Genomic DNA, 17500 nt, shown 5'->3' on the forward strand with positions numbered 1-17500 from the left:
GTGTGTGTGTGTGTCTGTGTGAGTGTGTGTGTGTCCTTTCCATGAGACCTTCCCAGTCTGTTGTAGAGGCTTCACTCACAAAGGACAAACTGGACACACAAAGCCTTATTCTCCAGTGACATTTTAAACAAATCCTCTTTGTTACTCTTATCAGTCTGAAACTGCGCTCTGATTGGCTGAAAGCGAAACTGTTTGGATAAGGTTATTGTAGGCATAAAAAAAAACAATCAGAAATATATTGCGTACCACCACATTTTAATTCTTTAAAAAGTTTACCACATGACTACAGTCCATCACCTCTCCACCAATCCCACTGTAACTAATCAGGCCCCGCCCCCAGTGCCACTTCAACCAATCAAACTGCAGTTCACAACCACAGTGCTACTATAACTAATTAAACTACAGGCCCCACCCTTAATGCTACTGTAACCAATCAGATGTCAGTTCCTTTCTCGATTGCTGCTGGTACTAATCATACCACAGTCCCCGCCCCTTATACCACTAGAACCAATCAGATCACAGTCCCCGCCCCCAATGTCACTAGAACCAATCAGATCACAGTCCCCGCCCCTTATACCACTAGAACCAATCAGATCACAGTCCCCGCCCCTTATACCACTAGAACCAATCAGATCACAGTCCCTGCCCCTTATACCACTAGAACCAATCAGATCACAGTCCCCGCCCCTTATACCACTAGAACCAATCAGATCACAGTCCCTGCCCCTTATACCACTAGAACCAATCAGATCACAGTCCCTGCCCCTAATGCCACTAGAACCAATCAGATCACAGTCCCCGCCCCCAATGCCACTAGAACCAATCAGATCACAGTCCCCGCCCCTAATACCACTAGAACCAATCAGATCACAGTCCCCGCCCCTAATACCACTAAAACCAATCAGATCACAGTCCCCGCCCCTAATGCCACTAGAACCAATCAGACCACAGTCCCCGCCCCTAATACCACTAGAACCAATTAGATCACAGTCCCCGCCCCTAATACCACTAGAACCAATCAGACCACAGTCCCCGCCCCTAATACCATTAGAACCAATTAGATCACAGTCCCCGCCCCTAATACCACTAGAACCAATCAGATCACATTCCCTGCCCCTAATACCACTAGAACCAATCAGATCACAGTCCCCGCCCCTAATACCACTAGAACCAATCAGATCACAATCCCCGCCCCTAATACCACTAGAACCAATCAGATCACAGTCCCCGCCCCTAATACCACTAGAACCAATCAGATCACAGTCCCCGCCCCTAATACCATTAGAACCAATTAAACTATGGTTCTCATTCCCCAATCCCACAGTAACACACATTTTTAAAGGAAGCTGGTAAAGGGAGAGAAAAATGCAAAACAACATGAGGTGATTTTATTGATAAATTTTACATTATGATTTATTTCATGTTATCTGTGAAGCAGAACATATTCCTGCATTTACTAGTTATTAGCTGCTAGTTAGGAGAGGTGAGTATAACCCACGCCACCGCGTTAGCAACATGCTGCTGTTCTCAAACTGACATAAGCTACGTTTCTTCTGTGCAGGTCCTGAGGGTTTGAGGAGGAAGTTTTTTTTCATCCTGGTTCCTGCCTCCCCTTCCTCCTCCACCCGTCCTCCACCTGTCCTCCACCCGTCCTCCACCTGTCCTCCACCCGTCCTCCACTCCTCCTCCACTCGTCCTCCACCCGTCCTCCATCATGTCGTACCGTAAGGAGATGGAGAAATACCGGGACGTGGACGAGGATGAGCTCCTGCAGAAGCTCAGTGAGGAAGAGCTCAGGAGACTCGAGGATGAACTCGAAGAGCTCGACCCTGACGTAAGAACCCGATCATCGCTTACACAATATAATTATGATATTTATCACCGTGGAAACCTCGGAACATCATCACTGCGTGTTTCACTCAGTCAGAGACGGGTAGACAGGACCGGTGTGTGGATTTCTGTCTAGTGCTGGTTAGAAAGTTACTCAGTCTGTCAGACATGATGGACTGCGTGTGCGTGCGTGCGTGCGTGGGTGTGTGTGTGTGTGCGTGCGTGGGTGCGTGTGTGTGGGTGCGTGTGTGTGTGTATTGAGTTGGTTATTGGTTACATATCTGTTTACTGGTTAATTAATAATGAAATGGTTGCAGTGATGTGATTGGTCAGTTAAATAGTGTTATTGTATTTCAGTTATTGGTCTTGAATGTCAGTTATTGGTGTGCTGTGATTGGCTGGTGGTTTTCCCTGACTGGTGTAAAGATAAACAGCTGGAACGTGAGATAAGGACGTGCTTGAAGTTCAGCAGGTTCTGCAGTCCATCCAGTGTCACATACTGTTCCCACACACACACACACACACACACACACACACACACACTTCAGGAGTCTGAGGCAGTGATAGGCCCCAGCTGTAGAGGAGGTTATTAATAGCCGTATACAGATGATAAGTGTGTAAGTTAGAGCACTCACAGGCTGTGTGGTTCTTCTCGTGGTTCCTCAGGAGAATCTGGGCTCTGTAAATCACACGGCTCATTATCACCCTGAGCTACACACGACGTGTTTATTACACTGGTCAGGTGTGATTTGCAGTAAAGTCCTGTGCATTATTTCCCAGAAGCACTTGCTCTCAACATAGTGGCAAGACCATCTGCATGCTTTTCTGCCTGTAAAATGTGTATAAATGCATTTTTATCTTTACGAAGTGGTCTTTATTTAACGAATGAATTAAACACATTAAGTACGCTAATGTCGAATGATCAGTGCTAGCAGCTAAACTGTGAATTTTCATTAAAATAAACAAAAAAAAAGAAATATGCAGGATGTAGGTTCATCATCAGTAGTACACAATTGCCTTAGCTAGGACACTGTGACTTTTAGTAAATTAAATTATATTAAAATACATTAGCGTAGCTAGCGTACAGCACCTTATACTGACACTTTCTCCGCAAAATATTTAGACAGATAACATCGATGTGAAATCAGGGTAACAGTTAAAACAAAATTACACCACATTATAAGAGTGTGTGTGTGTGTGTGTGTTATGACAGAACGCTCTGTTACCGGCGGGTCTGAGACAGAGAGATCAGACGAAAAAAGCTCCGACCGGAACGTTCCACAGAGACAATCTGCTGGCTCACCTGGAGAAACAGGCCAAGGAGCATCCGGATCGAGACGACCTGGTGCCGTATACGGGAGAGAAGAGAGGTTTCACACACACACACACACACACACACACACACACACGCGCGCGCGCGCACGCTGTCAAAAGTTTAACTCTGAAGGAGAGACGCAAGGGCACTGTAGTGTTCATGATTGTGCTTTCATTATGTGTGTGTGTGTGTGTGTGTGTGTGTGTGTGTGTGTGTACAGGAAAGCCGTGGGTTCCAAAGACGAAGGTTGTTGATCCGATTCTGGAAGACGTCACACTGGAGCCGGAGCTGGAGGAAGCTTTAGCCAGCGCTACAGATGCAGAGCTGTGTGACATCGCAGGTACACACTGTGGGGTCACGATACATCGCTACGCTCATTAAATCGAGCGATATTTAGGTTCCACAGACTTTCTACACATCAGTGTGTTTTCCTTAAAGCAGCCAGTTGAAATGTTTAGCGCCGCCCTCTGCTGCTTGTGGGCTGAATTGCAGCTGTAAGGAAAATATCGTCATTTATCCATTTATCTGCCTCAGGAAACATTTTTCCTCCCCCGTGAGTTGTACATTTGCGATTTTTTTATCCATGAAGATTTGATTGGCTTATGAAAAAACACACATGGAGTCAGATCTGATTACAAGAAGCAGACGAAGCAGATTCTGATGACATTTTGTTAAGAAATTTTGTTCTCTGGTTGGGGGTGGAGCTAATTTAATTCTCAGAATAAATCAGACACCTGAAATAAAAATATCCACGGTTAATATTCTGAGGGTTAGAAACATTAAATATTACAGTATTATACATTTAACTCATTTAAATATCATAACATGGGCTCCTGGAGATGTGAGTTCGAATCCCGACGATGCCACAGCCACGGAGCGCGTAACTGGCACTGCTTTCTGGGTGGGAGGGGCATACACTCTCTCCCCCTGTCAATCACAGTGACACTAGCCAATCGTAGGTGTCTGTGAGCTCGTGTATGTGGAAGAGGGCAGACGGCGCTTTCCTCAGAGTGTGTTACGCTGTTTTTAAATCATTCTCACATTCTCATGTGGATGTTGACATAAATGGGGATGGATCTGAAAAATCTGGAGAACTAAAGCGTGTTTTCAGAAATGTTTGCTAATAAATATTAATTATTAAGATATTTCACTTCTTCCTGTAACATCACTTCTGTTCATCCAGAACACTAATGACATTCAGTTAAACCTGAAACAATCTCTCTGTTAACCTTCTTCATGCTCACTGTGTGTGTGTGTGTGTGTGTTTCTGTCTGTTTTCTCCTCCTCCTCTCCAGTCACCTCCTTCACTCCTCCTTCATTCTTCATCCCTCGTTCCACCCGGTTCTAAGCTGTGGATTTTGTTTCAGAAGGTTGTTCAGCATGTTGCATTAAACCTGCATGTTACACTAACTTCCTGTGTGTGTGTGTGTGTGTGTGTGTGTGTGTGTGTGTGTGTGTATGTATGTATGTATGTATGTATGTATGTATGTATGTATAGATAGCGGTTGCCATGTTGAGTCTGTGGAAATCCCCCTAAGCTGTAATGGATTATTTAAAAGCTTTACTGGCGTTTTTGTCTGCTGATGATTCATCGCTCTGTAAAAACACACGGCTTCCAAAAAAGGAGCACACACACATACACACACGCACGCACACACACACGCACGCACACACACACACACGCACGCACACACACACTCAGTGTGAAAGGGAGCACTGATTTTCTTTGGCTAAAGTTCAAACTAGTTTTTGCCTTTTCTTTTTTCTTTTCCTCTTCTTGTCCTGCTTTCCTGTGATTTCATCTTCCTTTCTTCTTTCTTTCTTCCTTCCTTTCTCTTTTTTCTTTCCTTTTTTCCTCCATTTTTCTCTTTTCCCTTTTTTCTTTTATGCTTTCCTTTTTCCCCCGCTCTTCCCTTTTCTCTTTTTTGTCCTCTTTTTTCTTTCCTCTCTGATTTCTGCTTCTCTTTTCTTTCCTCTGCACTTACTTATCTCTCTCGTTCTTTTCTCTCTTCCTTTTACTCTTCTGCTGCTTTCTGACCCTGTCTTTTTTCCCATTCTCTCTGCTTTCTTCTTTTTCTCTTCTCTTCTCTTCTCTTCTCTATTTCTCCGCCCCATTCCAGTTTTAGCCCTGTATAGTGTTATGATGTGTATATTGTTATAAACTGTGTGTGTGTGTGTGTGTGTGTGTGTTTGCACCTCAAAGGTTCAGTTGTTGAGATTTACAACTGATTGTGTAACCCTGTCTAAACTCTCTCTCTCTCTCTCTCTCTCTCTCTCTCTTTTCACTTCTCTCTCTATTCATTTCTCTCTCTTCACTTCTCTCTCTTCACCCCCCCCCCCCCCTCACTCTCTCTCTCTCTCTCTCTCTCTCTAGCTATCCTGGGCATGCACACTTTGATGAGTAATCAGCAGTATTATGAAGCTTTGGCCAGCAGCACCATCGTCAACAAACAGGGTTTAAACAGTAAGACCCACACACACCCACACACACACACACACCCACACACACCCACACACACACACCCACACCCACACACACACACCCACACACACACCTGTTAACACACAGTGTCAGTAAACGTAGACAGATTTATTTAAAGTAAGAATGAAACGGTTTGTTTACACTTACAGACAGATCAGTCCACAGGTTTATATCACTTTAATTGAATATTAACATTTGCACCGGTGATGTGATGTGATAGGTCAGGTGTGATGTGATGTGATTGGTCAGGTGTGATCTCATTGGTCAGGTGTGGTGTGATGTGATGTGATAGGTCAGGTGTGATGTGATTGGTCAGGTGTGATGTGATTGGTCAGGTGTGATCTCATTGGTCAGGTGTGATGTGATTGGTCAGGTGTGATGATGTGATGTGATTGGTCAGGTGTGATGATGTACTGTGATTGGTCAGGTGTGATGATGTAATGTGATGTGATTGGTCAGGTGTGATGATGTAATGTGATGTGATTGGTCAGGTGTGATCTCATTGGTCAGGTGTGATGTGATGTGATTGGTCAGGTGTGATGTGATGTGTTTGGTCAGGTGTGATCTCATTGGTCAGGTGTGATGTGATAGGTCAGGTGTGATGATGTGATAGGTCAGGTGTGATGTGATGTGTTTGGTCAGGTGTGATCTCATTGGTCAGGTGTGATGTGATAGGTCAGGTGTGATGATGTGATGTGATAGGTCAGGTGTGATGATGTACTGTGATTGGTCAGGTGTGATGATGTAATGTGATGTGATTGGTCAGGTGTGATGATGTAATGTGATGTGATTGGTCAGGTGTGATCCAGTGTGCTCAGTATAAGCAAATTCCCGATGAGCATCCCAACGACACCGATGTGGAACAGACGCTAGTGAGGATTAAACACAATGACCCTGAACTCCTGGAGGTCAACCTGAACAACATCAAGGTGCTCCCTATACACACACACACACACACACATATACACACACATATACACACACATATACACACACATACACCTTCCTCAACATTTGTTTATAGCCGATTGAGTTCATTAACTCTTCCAGTACTCTGGCGCCCTCTAGAGGCCATGCAAGATATCACAGCCTTTTCCTTATATACACTCTCAAAAACATGAAGGTTCCTTTTCGAAACTATTTATTAGCTACTGTTTAATAAATACAGAATAAATATGTTTAATAATATATAACAAGTTTGCTATAGAAATGTGTGTGTGTGTGATGGTGTAGAATATTCCCATCACCACTCTGAAAGCGTACGCTGAGGCTCTGAAAGAAAACACAGTAGTGGAACGACTGAGCATCGTAGGAACACGGAGCAACGATCCTGTGGCCTACGTGAGTCTTACACACACACAAACACACACACGCACACACACACACACACACACACACACAAACACACACACGCACACACACACAAACACACACCCATCCATATCTCGGTCCTATTATTCTCACAATCTCCAGTAACTTCATAAACCCTGCTTTAATTGTCTTAACTGTTATTGTGCATGTGTGTGTGTTATTGTGTTTGTGTGTTTGTGTTATCATGTGTGTGTTATCGTGTGTGTGTTATCGTGTGTGTGTGTGTGTGTGTGTGTCAGGCGTTAGCCGACATGCTGCGAGTAAACGCCACACTGAAGTGTTTGAACGTTGAGTCGAACTTCATCACGGGAAACGGAATCCTCGCTCTGGTGGAGTCGCTGCAGCACAACACAACACTGCAGGAGCTCAAAATCGACAACCAGGTTCACACACACACACACACACACATACACACACACACACACACACACACACACATTGCAGGAGCATCCAAACTTCTGAGTGCACTTCCAAAAGCTGTTTACACTTCATTATACCATGACTGTGGAAAATACTCGTTTCTGATTGGTCCGTTGTTGTTTCTTAAACTTTACGCTCGGCCATGTGGAGACGTGTTTACGAAAAAATATTCCAGAAAACATTGTGATATTCACCACTTCAAGAGTTCAAGAGACGCAATACTGTCATACTCTGCTGAAGTTGTGTTAGCGGTCGATGCTAACTGTATTACAAATTGTATTACAATTCAGTTTGTTGTGAGTCTTTTATTAGTTATTCCTCAACACATCTGAGGTAAATGTTGATGTTTCATGTTTCTGTCTCATTTCCACTCTCATTGTGTCTTTCTGTTGTGTATAAAAGACTCACTGGCTGCGTTTTGTCTATCTAAATCATTAGCCTCAGTCGGTAGCTACCTAGGCTAATGATTTAGCTAGCTTGCAGCTGTGTAGTCTTTGTTACAGACAATGTAAAGACGCAGCGACGGTGGAAATGAGACAGAAACATCCAGAACTTCAACATTTACCTCAGATGTGTTGGTAAAATTACTGAGGAAACATTTCGTTTGACTAAAATGACACTGTAATTAAGTTAGCATCAACTGCTAACACAATTTTCATGTGTGTGTGTGTGTGTGTGGGACAGAGTCAGCCCCTGGGTAATAAGGTGGAGATGGAGATCGCCAGCATGTTGGAGAAAAACAGCACGCTGCTAAAATTCGGATATCATTTCACACAGCAGGGTCCTCGCTTACGCTGCTCTAACGCTATGATGAACAACAACGACCTGGGTAACATACACACACACGCACACGCACACACACACACACACACACACTTCATTCAGACCCTGTTACTGAATGCTAGGCTAACACTGTTTATGTGCCTTTATAAAATTTATATCACAACATTATATTTAAAGCATTAGCTTTGTCCTAGCTCCTTCAAAAGAGTTAGCTTTTGTAGCAAAAAGCAAGCTAACTACTAACAATGCTAGCTAGCTAGCTAGTTAACTAATGTTAGCAAACCACACACTGCCTGTGGGGTCGCGGGACGTTAGCTAGCTTAGTGTAACCTTGCCAATGGCTTCTGGAGATCTTTAAACACTAAAAATATTCAACTTGAACTGACAAAATATCCAAGAAAAATGTTTTATCATAATTTATAACTGCCTTTGAGCGCTCATAACTGTAGCATAAAGTCACCAGAAATCAGTCTATATAATGTATATATAATGTCGCCTCACAGTGAGATGTAGCTAGCTTATTTTAGCGGACATACTAGCTGCTAACTTGCTATTTAGCCTATTTAGTTAGCTAGCTATCTTGTTGAAAAGGCAGCTGTTAGTTTGTTAGTTAAACTAGCGACTAAAATTGAATAAACTCGTTTAATGTTTGCATTCGACGCCACTGAAGGACTAGCGACTTGCGACTAGCGACTAGCGTGCGAATACGTGGTGTAGAATCTGAGCTGCGTATCGAGTGTGTGTGTGACTGAGTGTGTATCGTGTGTTTATTGCAGTGCGTATAGTTCGCTCAGATTCCGACGGAGCCATCACCTTCACTCTGTCCGTCCCCGAGCTGGAGCGAGCCTTCTGTAAAAAATTCAAGTTCTCCTCGAAACCCAAGTAAATGTAAATGTTTCATTTAAAACGAAGCCTCCAAAGCTCCTACTTCCTGTCTGCAGAGCTCCACTTCCTGCTCGGTTTCAGCTTCGTCCTCAACACACTTTCTGCTTCTCTCGCTCGCTTCTGGACTTTTTCTTCCTCACAAAGTGTGTTTTCAAACATTTTTATTACCTGAGGGATTCTTGTAGTCTAGCGTTAGCATTTCTCTATTAGCATTCCAACATTTATTGCTAAGAGAAGCTAAAAAGAGTTTATTATTAACCGAAAGTTAGCATCTCTCTAAAATACTGTCTGTACAGTGAACGTTTTTATTTACAAGCCTGTTTTCTTTTGCCATAATTTCATGCTAACACAAGTTTAAAAAGATTGTTTTAGTGATTGAAAAAGGTGAAGTGACATGATAACCTGACAGGATTTATATTTGTGGTCATGATCTTTATTGCTAATGCTAACTAGCTAGCTAATAGGTATGAACCTGACAGGAGTTTATTTATACTTTTAAGTTTTAATAATCGTTAGGATTTCTCAGAGGATTTATATTCATGTTCAAAATCTGTAAGGCTAATCCTAGCTACATGGCTAACATGAGCTAATCTGACGGGATTTCTGAGAGGATTTTTAAATGTTAGCTGGTAACTCTAGCTAGCGGGCTAACATGAAGCTAATCTGAGAGGATTTGTGAGATTTTTAAGTCTTCTTTATAAACCTGTATAATCTCCATTGTTAATGCTAACGCTAACCAGCTATCTAACTTACAGAATATCTAAAAACATTTCAATTTAATTATAAAACTTCTTTTGAGTGCCAGGTGCTTCTCAGAAACGTGGACCCTGAAGCTCCTCAAACAAGATTCTGTCATTTATTGTAGAAATAAGTTTAAAAGTTTGTTTTATTGACTGAAAAGGTGAAGTGACGTGATGTTTGTCGTGTGCGTCACTCTGCTAATTCAGAAGGCAGCAGGTGTTTGTTGTTAGCATTTAGCATCCCTCCCATTTTTCAGAGATATTTATTGCCTCAGAGCTTCTTTGTTTTTGTTCAGAAGTTTCCTGTCCTTCTCTTTGCATCACTTCCTTTGGCAGTTTGTTTCCAATTTATACAAATTTTTAACTTTCTTCAGTTTATACCATATTTAACTTTCCTTCTAAAGTCTGCAAAAAAGTAGTTTCTTATTTATATATACAATAATTTTAGTCTCTCTCTTCAACTGTCTATCTCTCTCTCTCTCAACTGTCTCTCTCTCTCTCTCAACTGTCTCTCTATCTCTCTTCAACTGTCTATCTCTCTCTCTCTCAACTGTCTATCTCTCTCTCCAACTGTCTATTTCTCTCTTCAACTGTCTATCTCTCTCAACTGTCTATCTCTCTCCAACTGTCTATCTCTCTTTCTCCAACTGTCTCTCTCCAACTGTCTCTCTCTCCAACTGTCTATCTCTTCAACTGTCTATCTCTCTCTCTCCAACTGTCTCTCTCTCCAACTGTCTCTCTCTTCAACTTCTCTTTCTCCAACTGTCTCTCTCTTCAACTGTCTATCTCTCTCTTCAACTGTCTATCTCTCTCTTCAACTGTCTCTCTCTTCAACTGTCTATCTCTCTTTCTCCAACTGTCTCTCTCTCCAACTGTCTCTTTCTCCAACTGTCTATCTCTCTCTTCAACTGTCTATCTCTCTCTTCAACTGTCTATCTCTCTCTTCAACTGTCTATCTCTCTCCAACTGTCTATTTCTCTCTTCAACTGTCTATCTCTCTCAACTGTCTATCTCTCTCCAACTGTCTATCTCTCTTCAACTGTCTATCTCTCTCTTCAACTGTCTATCTCTCTCCAACTGTCTATCTCTCTTTCTCCAAATATATATCTCTCTCCAACTCTCTCTCTCTCTCTCTCTCTCTCTCTCTCCAACTGTCCCTCTCTTTTTCTCCAACTATCTATCTCTCTCTCTCCAACTGTCTCTCTCTCTCTCTCTCTAACTGTCTCTCTTCAACTGTCTGTCTCTTTCTCTCTCCAACTGTCTGTCTCTTTCTCTCTCCAACTGACTATCTCTCTTTTTTGAACTGTCTGTCTCTTTCTCCAACTGTCTGTCTCTCTGCAGTAAGAAAGAGAAGGCGTGAAAGCGGCCCGATTTTCCCTAAATGTCGGACAGACGTGTAGCAGCGGCCGTGACAGCGCCCCCTGGTGGCCTGGAGGTCTGCAGCCGACTGCATTCTTTCTTTCCCTCTCTGGTTGTAATTCTACTGTAATGTACTCAGTACACACACACACACACACACTTTGATGCCTTTGAAGCCTTATGAATAACTGTAGAATGTACTGAATGAAAGGCTGGGAATGAAATATCGTAGACTTTGTGAGTAAATTTAAGATGGAGGTCGTGTTCACAGGAAGTGATGAACTGCAGTGTATCAATCACAGAGTTGTTGTCACGAAGCAATAATTCTTTATAAAGCTCAGATTGTTCAGATGAGTTGTGTTTTAATTACATAATAAAATAATTGTGGTTTGGATGCGTGTGAGATCGGTTTATTTCTAAATACAGAGAACAGCATCGGAGTCCATAGATGGGAAAGTGGGCGTGTCTCTGAGTCTATATATATAAATAACCTGAGAGAATGTTTAGCGTAATGCTAAAATGCTAAAACAGCAACTGATTAACTTTGTTTTTGATATTCTGTGTGATGTTTTCTTTTTCCTGCTAGACACGTTCAGTCCTTTCTTTCTTCCTCCCCTCTCTCTCTCTCTCTCTCTCTCTCTCTCTCGCTCACTCTGTCTCTCTCTCTCTCTCTGTCTCTCTCTCTCTGTCTCTCTCTCTGTCTCTCTCTCTTTGTCTCTCTCTCTCTCTTCCTGTATTTAAATGAATGGTAAATCTGTGTGTAAGGAAATTTGAATGGAAACAACAGAAATGAAAACATTCAAAATATTTCAAATAAAAATATTATTCCTAACGTATCATCACTTGCTTTATTGCTCCAATTTTTTTTTTTTTTGTTTAATGTAAAACTTTTATTGCAACTGCAAACCTACTGAAGTTTAACGAAGGAGATCCGCATTTTAACATCTCAGTACACTGCTACGATTTATCGCTCAAAAATTCTACAAAAGAGAAATATTCTTCTTTTTTAAAAATATAAACGTAAACATCATGCCTATGAAGACTGAGGAAAAAACAACAAAGCTCTAAAAACCACAGTTTTATTTTATTTTCACTTTAATTTAGAAATTTCCCATGTGGCCCTCTTATGTAAAAAGAGTTCTATGTGCTAAGGGTTCTATGTTCTCAAGGTATAATATTACCAACTCCTAAGGGTTCTACGTTCCCAAAGTTCCCAGAATGCCGTGGTCTCAGAGTCTCGTGGTCTCACACGTCTATGATCCAAGAGTTCTATGTTCTCAAGGTGTAATATTACCAAGGTCCTCATGTATGCACTGACGGTTCTATGTTCCCAAAGTTCTACATTCCCAGAGTTCTATGTTCTCGGTCAAATCCAATGCAAACCCATCTACTGTACTCTTAGATAAAGGGTTCTTTGTATAGTTAAGGTTGTGTAGTTTGTATAATTAAGCTGTAGCAGCGTTCTACTCTGGGACTGTTTCTGTAGAATTTTGTAGAATTCTGTATAGAGCATTTAAGGGTTCTAGATGTTCTAGAAGAGTGTAACCCCAGTGGGAGTGAAAATATTTTTGAGTTAATGTGTGATGATAATATTTTGTGTGTCAGACTGATAACTGGTTCACGCCACAATCCCTCCACAGAACTCAGAGAAGTCAGTTTCAGGGGTTAAAATGTCAAACACAGTAAATAAAAGCGCACAGTTTACTGATTATTATATTGCATTCTTTTATTCAGACACATTTCACACCATCGTTAAACCATCATGTATTCACTCGGGTTCTTTTATTCACCGATTTCACAAAGCCAAGCAAACAGAAGGCGTGATTATTGCTGAGAAGATTCCGGAAAAAACAAAGTGCAAAGAAATTTGTCCAGTTTCGTAAAGTTTTACACACATTATTGATATTTAGCTTCTTATTACCTGAAGTCTGTGCTATTATGGTGAGAAAAAAGGAAAAAGTTTTTTTTTGGTATGTTTGTGTTCAACAATGCATAATAATAATAATAATAATAATAATAATAATAATAATAATAAGTTATTGCCTTCTTTATATTATTTTGACCATCGCACCAAAAATAGGAGCTTGTTTTTAAAGCACACACAAACCTACATTATTACAGACACATGCATAGATGAAGTAACTATATCTCGATTTGGGACACGTCCACGGTTTAAAGTAGAAAAGAGTAAAAGTAGGCTACACTTCATGCACACTTCTGTAAGTTACTTTTCTGTCTTTAATGACTCAGTGTTCTGCTTTATAGATAAAATATGGCTTATATTGTGAAACTTTCTCCGTCCCAAACGCTAGATTTTATCTTTGACGCTAATATCTAGCGGTCTATTAGCTAGCTAGTGAACGTTTTCTGTTCTTGGTGAAGTAAAGTAGGTTAAACACTAGCGTTTGGGACACAGCCGAAATCTATTTACACATCGAACCTGCGTGAGAAGAGGACGGTGATACTGCGGTTTAGCCTGAACTGCGCCCCCTGCTGTTGGAAAGCGGAAGCGCGTGTTACAATCTTAATCTTAATTACCTAAAGCTGAGTTTGTGCGCTGTGGTGCTTTTACGAGTGTGTGTGTGTGTGTGTGTGTTATTTCTTCAGCATGTCCTGCAGTGGTCCTGGTAGATATTTCATCACCGTGTCCATGATGCTCTCTTCCTCTTCGTCGTCGTCTCCGCAGCCGGACGGCACGGCTTTCTTCGGGCGAGTCAAACTGCCTTCACTCGCCGCGTCCATCGCACCCTGAGCCTCGGCCTCGGGCTCCTCACGCTTCTTCAGCCCGTACTGACACACACACACACACGCACACGCACACACACACACACGCACACACACGTGATTCAGATATAACGTTAATATTATGAAAAATATACTGCAATCCTATACAGTAAGAACCACAGCATACCATGTGATCCCAAAGTCCTGTGTTCCCTGGGTTCTATGGTATCTGCGTTCTATGTCTCAGAGAACAATCATTTCCAGACTTCACTGTTCCCTGGGTTCTGTGTTCCCTTAATTCTATGTTTCATGGTTCTATGTTCCCAGGATTCCATATTTCCTGTTCTATATTTTCATGATTCTACATTCTCAGAGACTTATGTTTCAAACTTTCAGGGTTCTAGGCTTCTTTTGGTTCTCTATTCCAGAGGTTCTATTTATCCAGGGTTCTATATTCCCAAGGATCTATTTATCCAGGGTTCTATATTCCAGAGGTTCTATTTATCCAGGGTTCTTTATTCCCAGGGTCCTTTGTCCACTGGGTTCTATATTCCCAAGGATCTATTTATCCAGGGTTCTATATTCCAGAGGTTCTATTTATCCAGGGTTCTATATTCCCAAGGATCTATTTATCCAGGGTTCTATATTCCAGAGGTTCTATTTATCCAGGGTTCTATATTCCCAAGGATCTATTTATCCAGGGTTCTATATTCCAGAGGTTCTATTTATCCAGGGTTCTATATTCCAGAGGTTCTATTTATCCAGGGTTCTTTATTCCCAGGGTCCTTTGTCCACTGGGTTCTATATTCCCAGGTTCCAGGCTTATGTTTCTATCCTTCAGGATTCTATGTTCCTTTGGTTCCATATTTCCAGGGTTCTAGGCTTCTTTTGGTTCTATATTCCCAAGGATCTATCTATCCAGGGTTCTACATTCCCGAGGATCTATTTATCCAGGGTTCTATATTCCCAGGGTCCTTTGTCCTCTGGGTTCTATGTTTCCAGAGACCTATGTTTCACTCCTTCAGGGTTCTATGTTCCTTTGGTTCCATATTTCCAGAGTCCTAGGTTTCTAGAATCCTATTTTCCCTGTGTTCTGGTTCAGGGCTCAGTGTTCCCATGATTCTGTTTTTCCAGGGTTCTATGTTTCATGGTTCTGTGTTCCCAGGGCTATATATCTTTCTAGGGTTCTGTGTTCCCAGGGCTATATATCTTTCTAGGGTTCTGTGTTCTCAGGATCCTATCTTCCCAGCAGTATAAGTTCCCAGGGAATATATTTCCAGGGTTCTATGTTCCTTGGGTTCTCAGGGGAGACTATTAAGAGTCATCATATGACATGAAGTCAGATCTGCTACAGTACGCTGCAGTAAGGGCACTGAGCAGTGCGGAGTGGAGAGATTTGGGACGGAGCCTGGCTGCCTGTGATTGGTCAGTGTGAGGGGCGTACCTTGTCTCGGATGCCCTGGCGGATCACCTCCCTCTCAGCCTCCATCTTGGCGTACTTGGCCTTCCTCTCCTCCTCCTGCTGCCTCAGAGCCTCCTGTCTCTCCTCCTCTTTCTCTCTCTCTGCCTCGGGGTCTTTATCTTCCTCTCCTCCCAGCATCTTCCCCACATCAGGAGGCCCGCCTTCACACACACACACACACACACACACACACGTTATATTGGTGTTTATAACAGCTGTATTTGCTGATGGCTGATGTGTGATACTGACCCATATACACCTCTCTCACTCTCTCTCTCTCTCACTCTGTCTCTCTCTCTCACTCACTCTCTCTCTCTCTCCATCTCACTCTGTCTCTCTCTCCATCTCACTCACTCACTCACTCTGTCTCTCTCACTCACTCACTCACTCACTCACTCTGTCTATCACTTTGTCTCTCTCTCCATCTGTTTGTCTCTGTTTTTCCCTTCATCTCCATCTCCCCCCATTCTCTCTCTCTCTCTCTCTCTCTCTCTAACCCGCACACACTCTCTCTCTCCCCTCTGTCTCTCCTCTCTCGCTATCTCTTTGTCTCTCCATTTGTTTCTCTGTTTTTCTCTTCATTTCCCTCTCCCTATTTCTGTCTCTCTCCTCTCTCTCTCCTCTTTCTCTCTCACTCTGTCTCTCTCTCTCTCTCCATCTGTTTCTCTTTGTTTTTCTGTTCATCTCCGTCTCCCCCACTCTCTCTCTCTCTCTCTCTCTCTCTCTCTATCTGTCTCTCTCTCTCCCATCTCTGTCTCTCTCAATAGTGTAAAGCACGTATTGATGCAGAGAAACACTGAATCATTAAGCACGATCTCCTACACACACACACACACACACACACATGCAGCAGTGAGTCCTGAGTCAGCAGTGTTGTGTGTGTATATTTAATGACATTACTTCAGCACTCCACTCAGTGTGGGTTTTAATGATTTTATCAGCAAACACACACTTAATACAATCTGTCTGCAGTTAGCTGCTAGCTACCATTAGACGTGAAAATTTAACATTTATAAATACGACCATAAAATGTCCTCAGAAATCCTGTCAGGTTCGCTCGTTACCTAACTGCTTAGCCTTAGAGATAATTATGAGTACAGCTTCATGAATTATGACTATTATTATTATTAATATTAATAAATATGAGTTATTTAGCTAGCTAACTAGCATTAACAGTGAAAATTATGAATTTTACAAACAATCCTGTCAGAATTACTGTCATGTTAGTTAATTTTATTGAGATGGCTAGCATTAGCATTATGAACATTAAGAATATGCCTTAAAATCTTGTCAGGTTAGCTTATGTTAGCTAGCTAGCAAGTGTTAGCAGTGAAGATTGTAAACAAGTCTAAGAATGAGTGAGAAATTCTGTCAGAAATCCTGTCAGGTTAGCTCATGTTAGCTAGCTGCCTAGCGTTAGCTGTGAATGTTTTGAATGCTTATGACTTAAACATGACTTAAAAATCCTGTCAGGTTAACTCATGTTAGCTGAAATTAACATGTTAGCTATTATTATATTATTAGTATGATAAGTATAATTAGTATAATATTATGACCGTTTATGAGTTTGACTAGAAAAGATAACATCTCAGAAATCCTGTCAGGTTAGCTCACGTTAGCCAGCTAACTATCAGTCAGCGCTCGTGATGTTGTTCTGAGGGCAGAGTTACAGAAGATTCAGACTGCGGCTGAATCCGGGACACAACGCTGCTGCTGCTGCTGCTGCGGCACTCAAGTGCTGACTCAGGCCATTTAACACAACCTCTTCATCACACACACACACACACACACACACACTGCACTCACCTCCCAACGCTGCCTTCATAACGAAATTCATGGCTCTGCTCTAGTCACAGGGATCAGTAACGATCACAGAGTCTCGTGTTCACCTGCAGAGTGGAAAAGGCAACGACGCTGAGGATGTATTCATGCACAAACACTTCATGTTTAATTTTATTTTATTTATTTTCACATATCCTGAGGAAATTACGCTAAAGGTGTCATCAGTAATATAATAATTCTAATTTACTTAAAAGACCAGAGCAGACAAAAACAGTTTCTAAAAGTAAAAAACACAAACCACGCTGCTTAAAACAATGTCGTTAAACTACGACTGTGTAATAAATAAT

At 41.9% G+C, this 17500-nt stretch overlaps 3 protein-coding genes across 6 annotated transcripts in view; 2 read left to right on the forward strand and 1 right to left on the reverse strand.

The window, feature by feature from the left end:
• The window catches only part of LOC128317651 (uncharacterized), a 4858-nt gene extending 3875 nt beyond the window's left edge, over positions 1-983 (forward strand). The window contains exon 4 of the mRNA XM_053230907.1: positions 506-983. Within this exon, the coding sequence (XP_053086882.1) occupies positions 506-983 (478 nt within the window). The remainder of the gene's footprint in view (positions 1-505) is intronic.
• tmod1 (tropomodulin 1) overlaps positions 1-12021 on the forward strand; it is a 14096-nt gene extending 2075 nt beyond the window's left edge. For 2 of the 4 annotated variants that reach the window (XM_034301367.2, XM_034301366.2), the window contains exons 2-11: positions 1562-1834; positions 3044-3200; positions 3366-3485; positions 5520-5609; positions 6426-6556; positions 6861-6968; positions 7238-7381; positions 8103-8247; positions 8978-9083; positions 11168-12021. In XM_034301367.2, the coding sequence (XP_034157258.1) occupies positions 1715-1834; positions 3044-3200; positions 3366-3485; positions 5520-5609; positions 6426-6556; positions 6861-6968; positions 7238-7381; positions 8103-8247; positions 8978-9083; positions 11168-11186 (1140 nt within the window). In that variant the 5' untranslated portion in view covers positions 1562-1714 and the 3' untranslated portion in view covers positions 11187-12021. Of the gene's footprint in view, positions 1-1561; positions 1835-3043; positions 3201-3365; positions 3486-5519; positions 5610-6425; positions 6557-6860; positions 6969-7237; positions 7382-8102; positions 8248-8977; positions 9090-11167 lie in introns of all 4 variants that reach the window. The other 2 variants (XM_034301368.2, XM_034301369.2) reach the window with 2 other exon arrangements.
• Positions 12022-12885: 864 nt separating this feature from the next.
• Positions 12886-17500, reverse strand: part of cplx2a (complexin 2a) — a 6745-nt gene continuing 2130 nt past the window's right edge. Inside the window, exons 2-4 of the mRNA XM_053231060.1 lie at positions 17178-17260; positions 15354-15532; positions 12886-13975 (exon numbers count right to left, since the gene is read on the reverse strand). Coding sequence (XP_053087035.1) covers positions 13781-13975; positions 15354-15532; positions 17178-17208 — 405 coding nt within the window. The 5' untranslated portion in view covers positions 17209-17260 and the 3' untranslated portion in view covers positions 12886-13780. The remainder of the gene's footprint in view (positions 13976-15353; positions 15533-17177; positions 17261-17500) is intronic.

This window comes from Pangasianodon hypophthalmus, chromosome 28 (assembly GCF_027358585.1).
Source record: "Pangasianodon hypophthalmus isolate fPanHyp1 chromosome 28, fPanHyp1.pri, whole genome shotgun sequence".
Classification (NCBI taxonomy): domain Eukaryota; kingdom Metazoa; phylum Chordata; class Actinopteri; order Siluriformes; family Pangasiidae; genus Pangasianodon; species Pangasianodon hypophthalmus.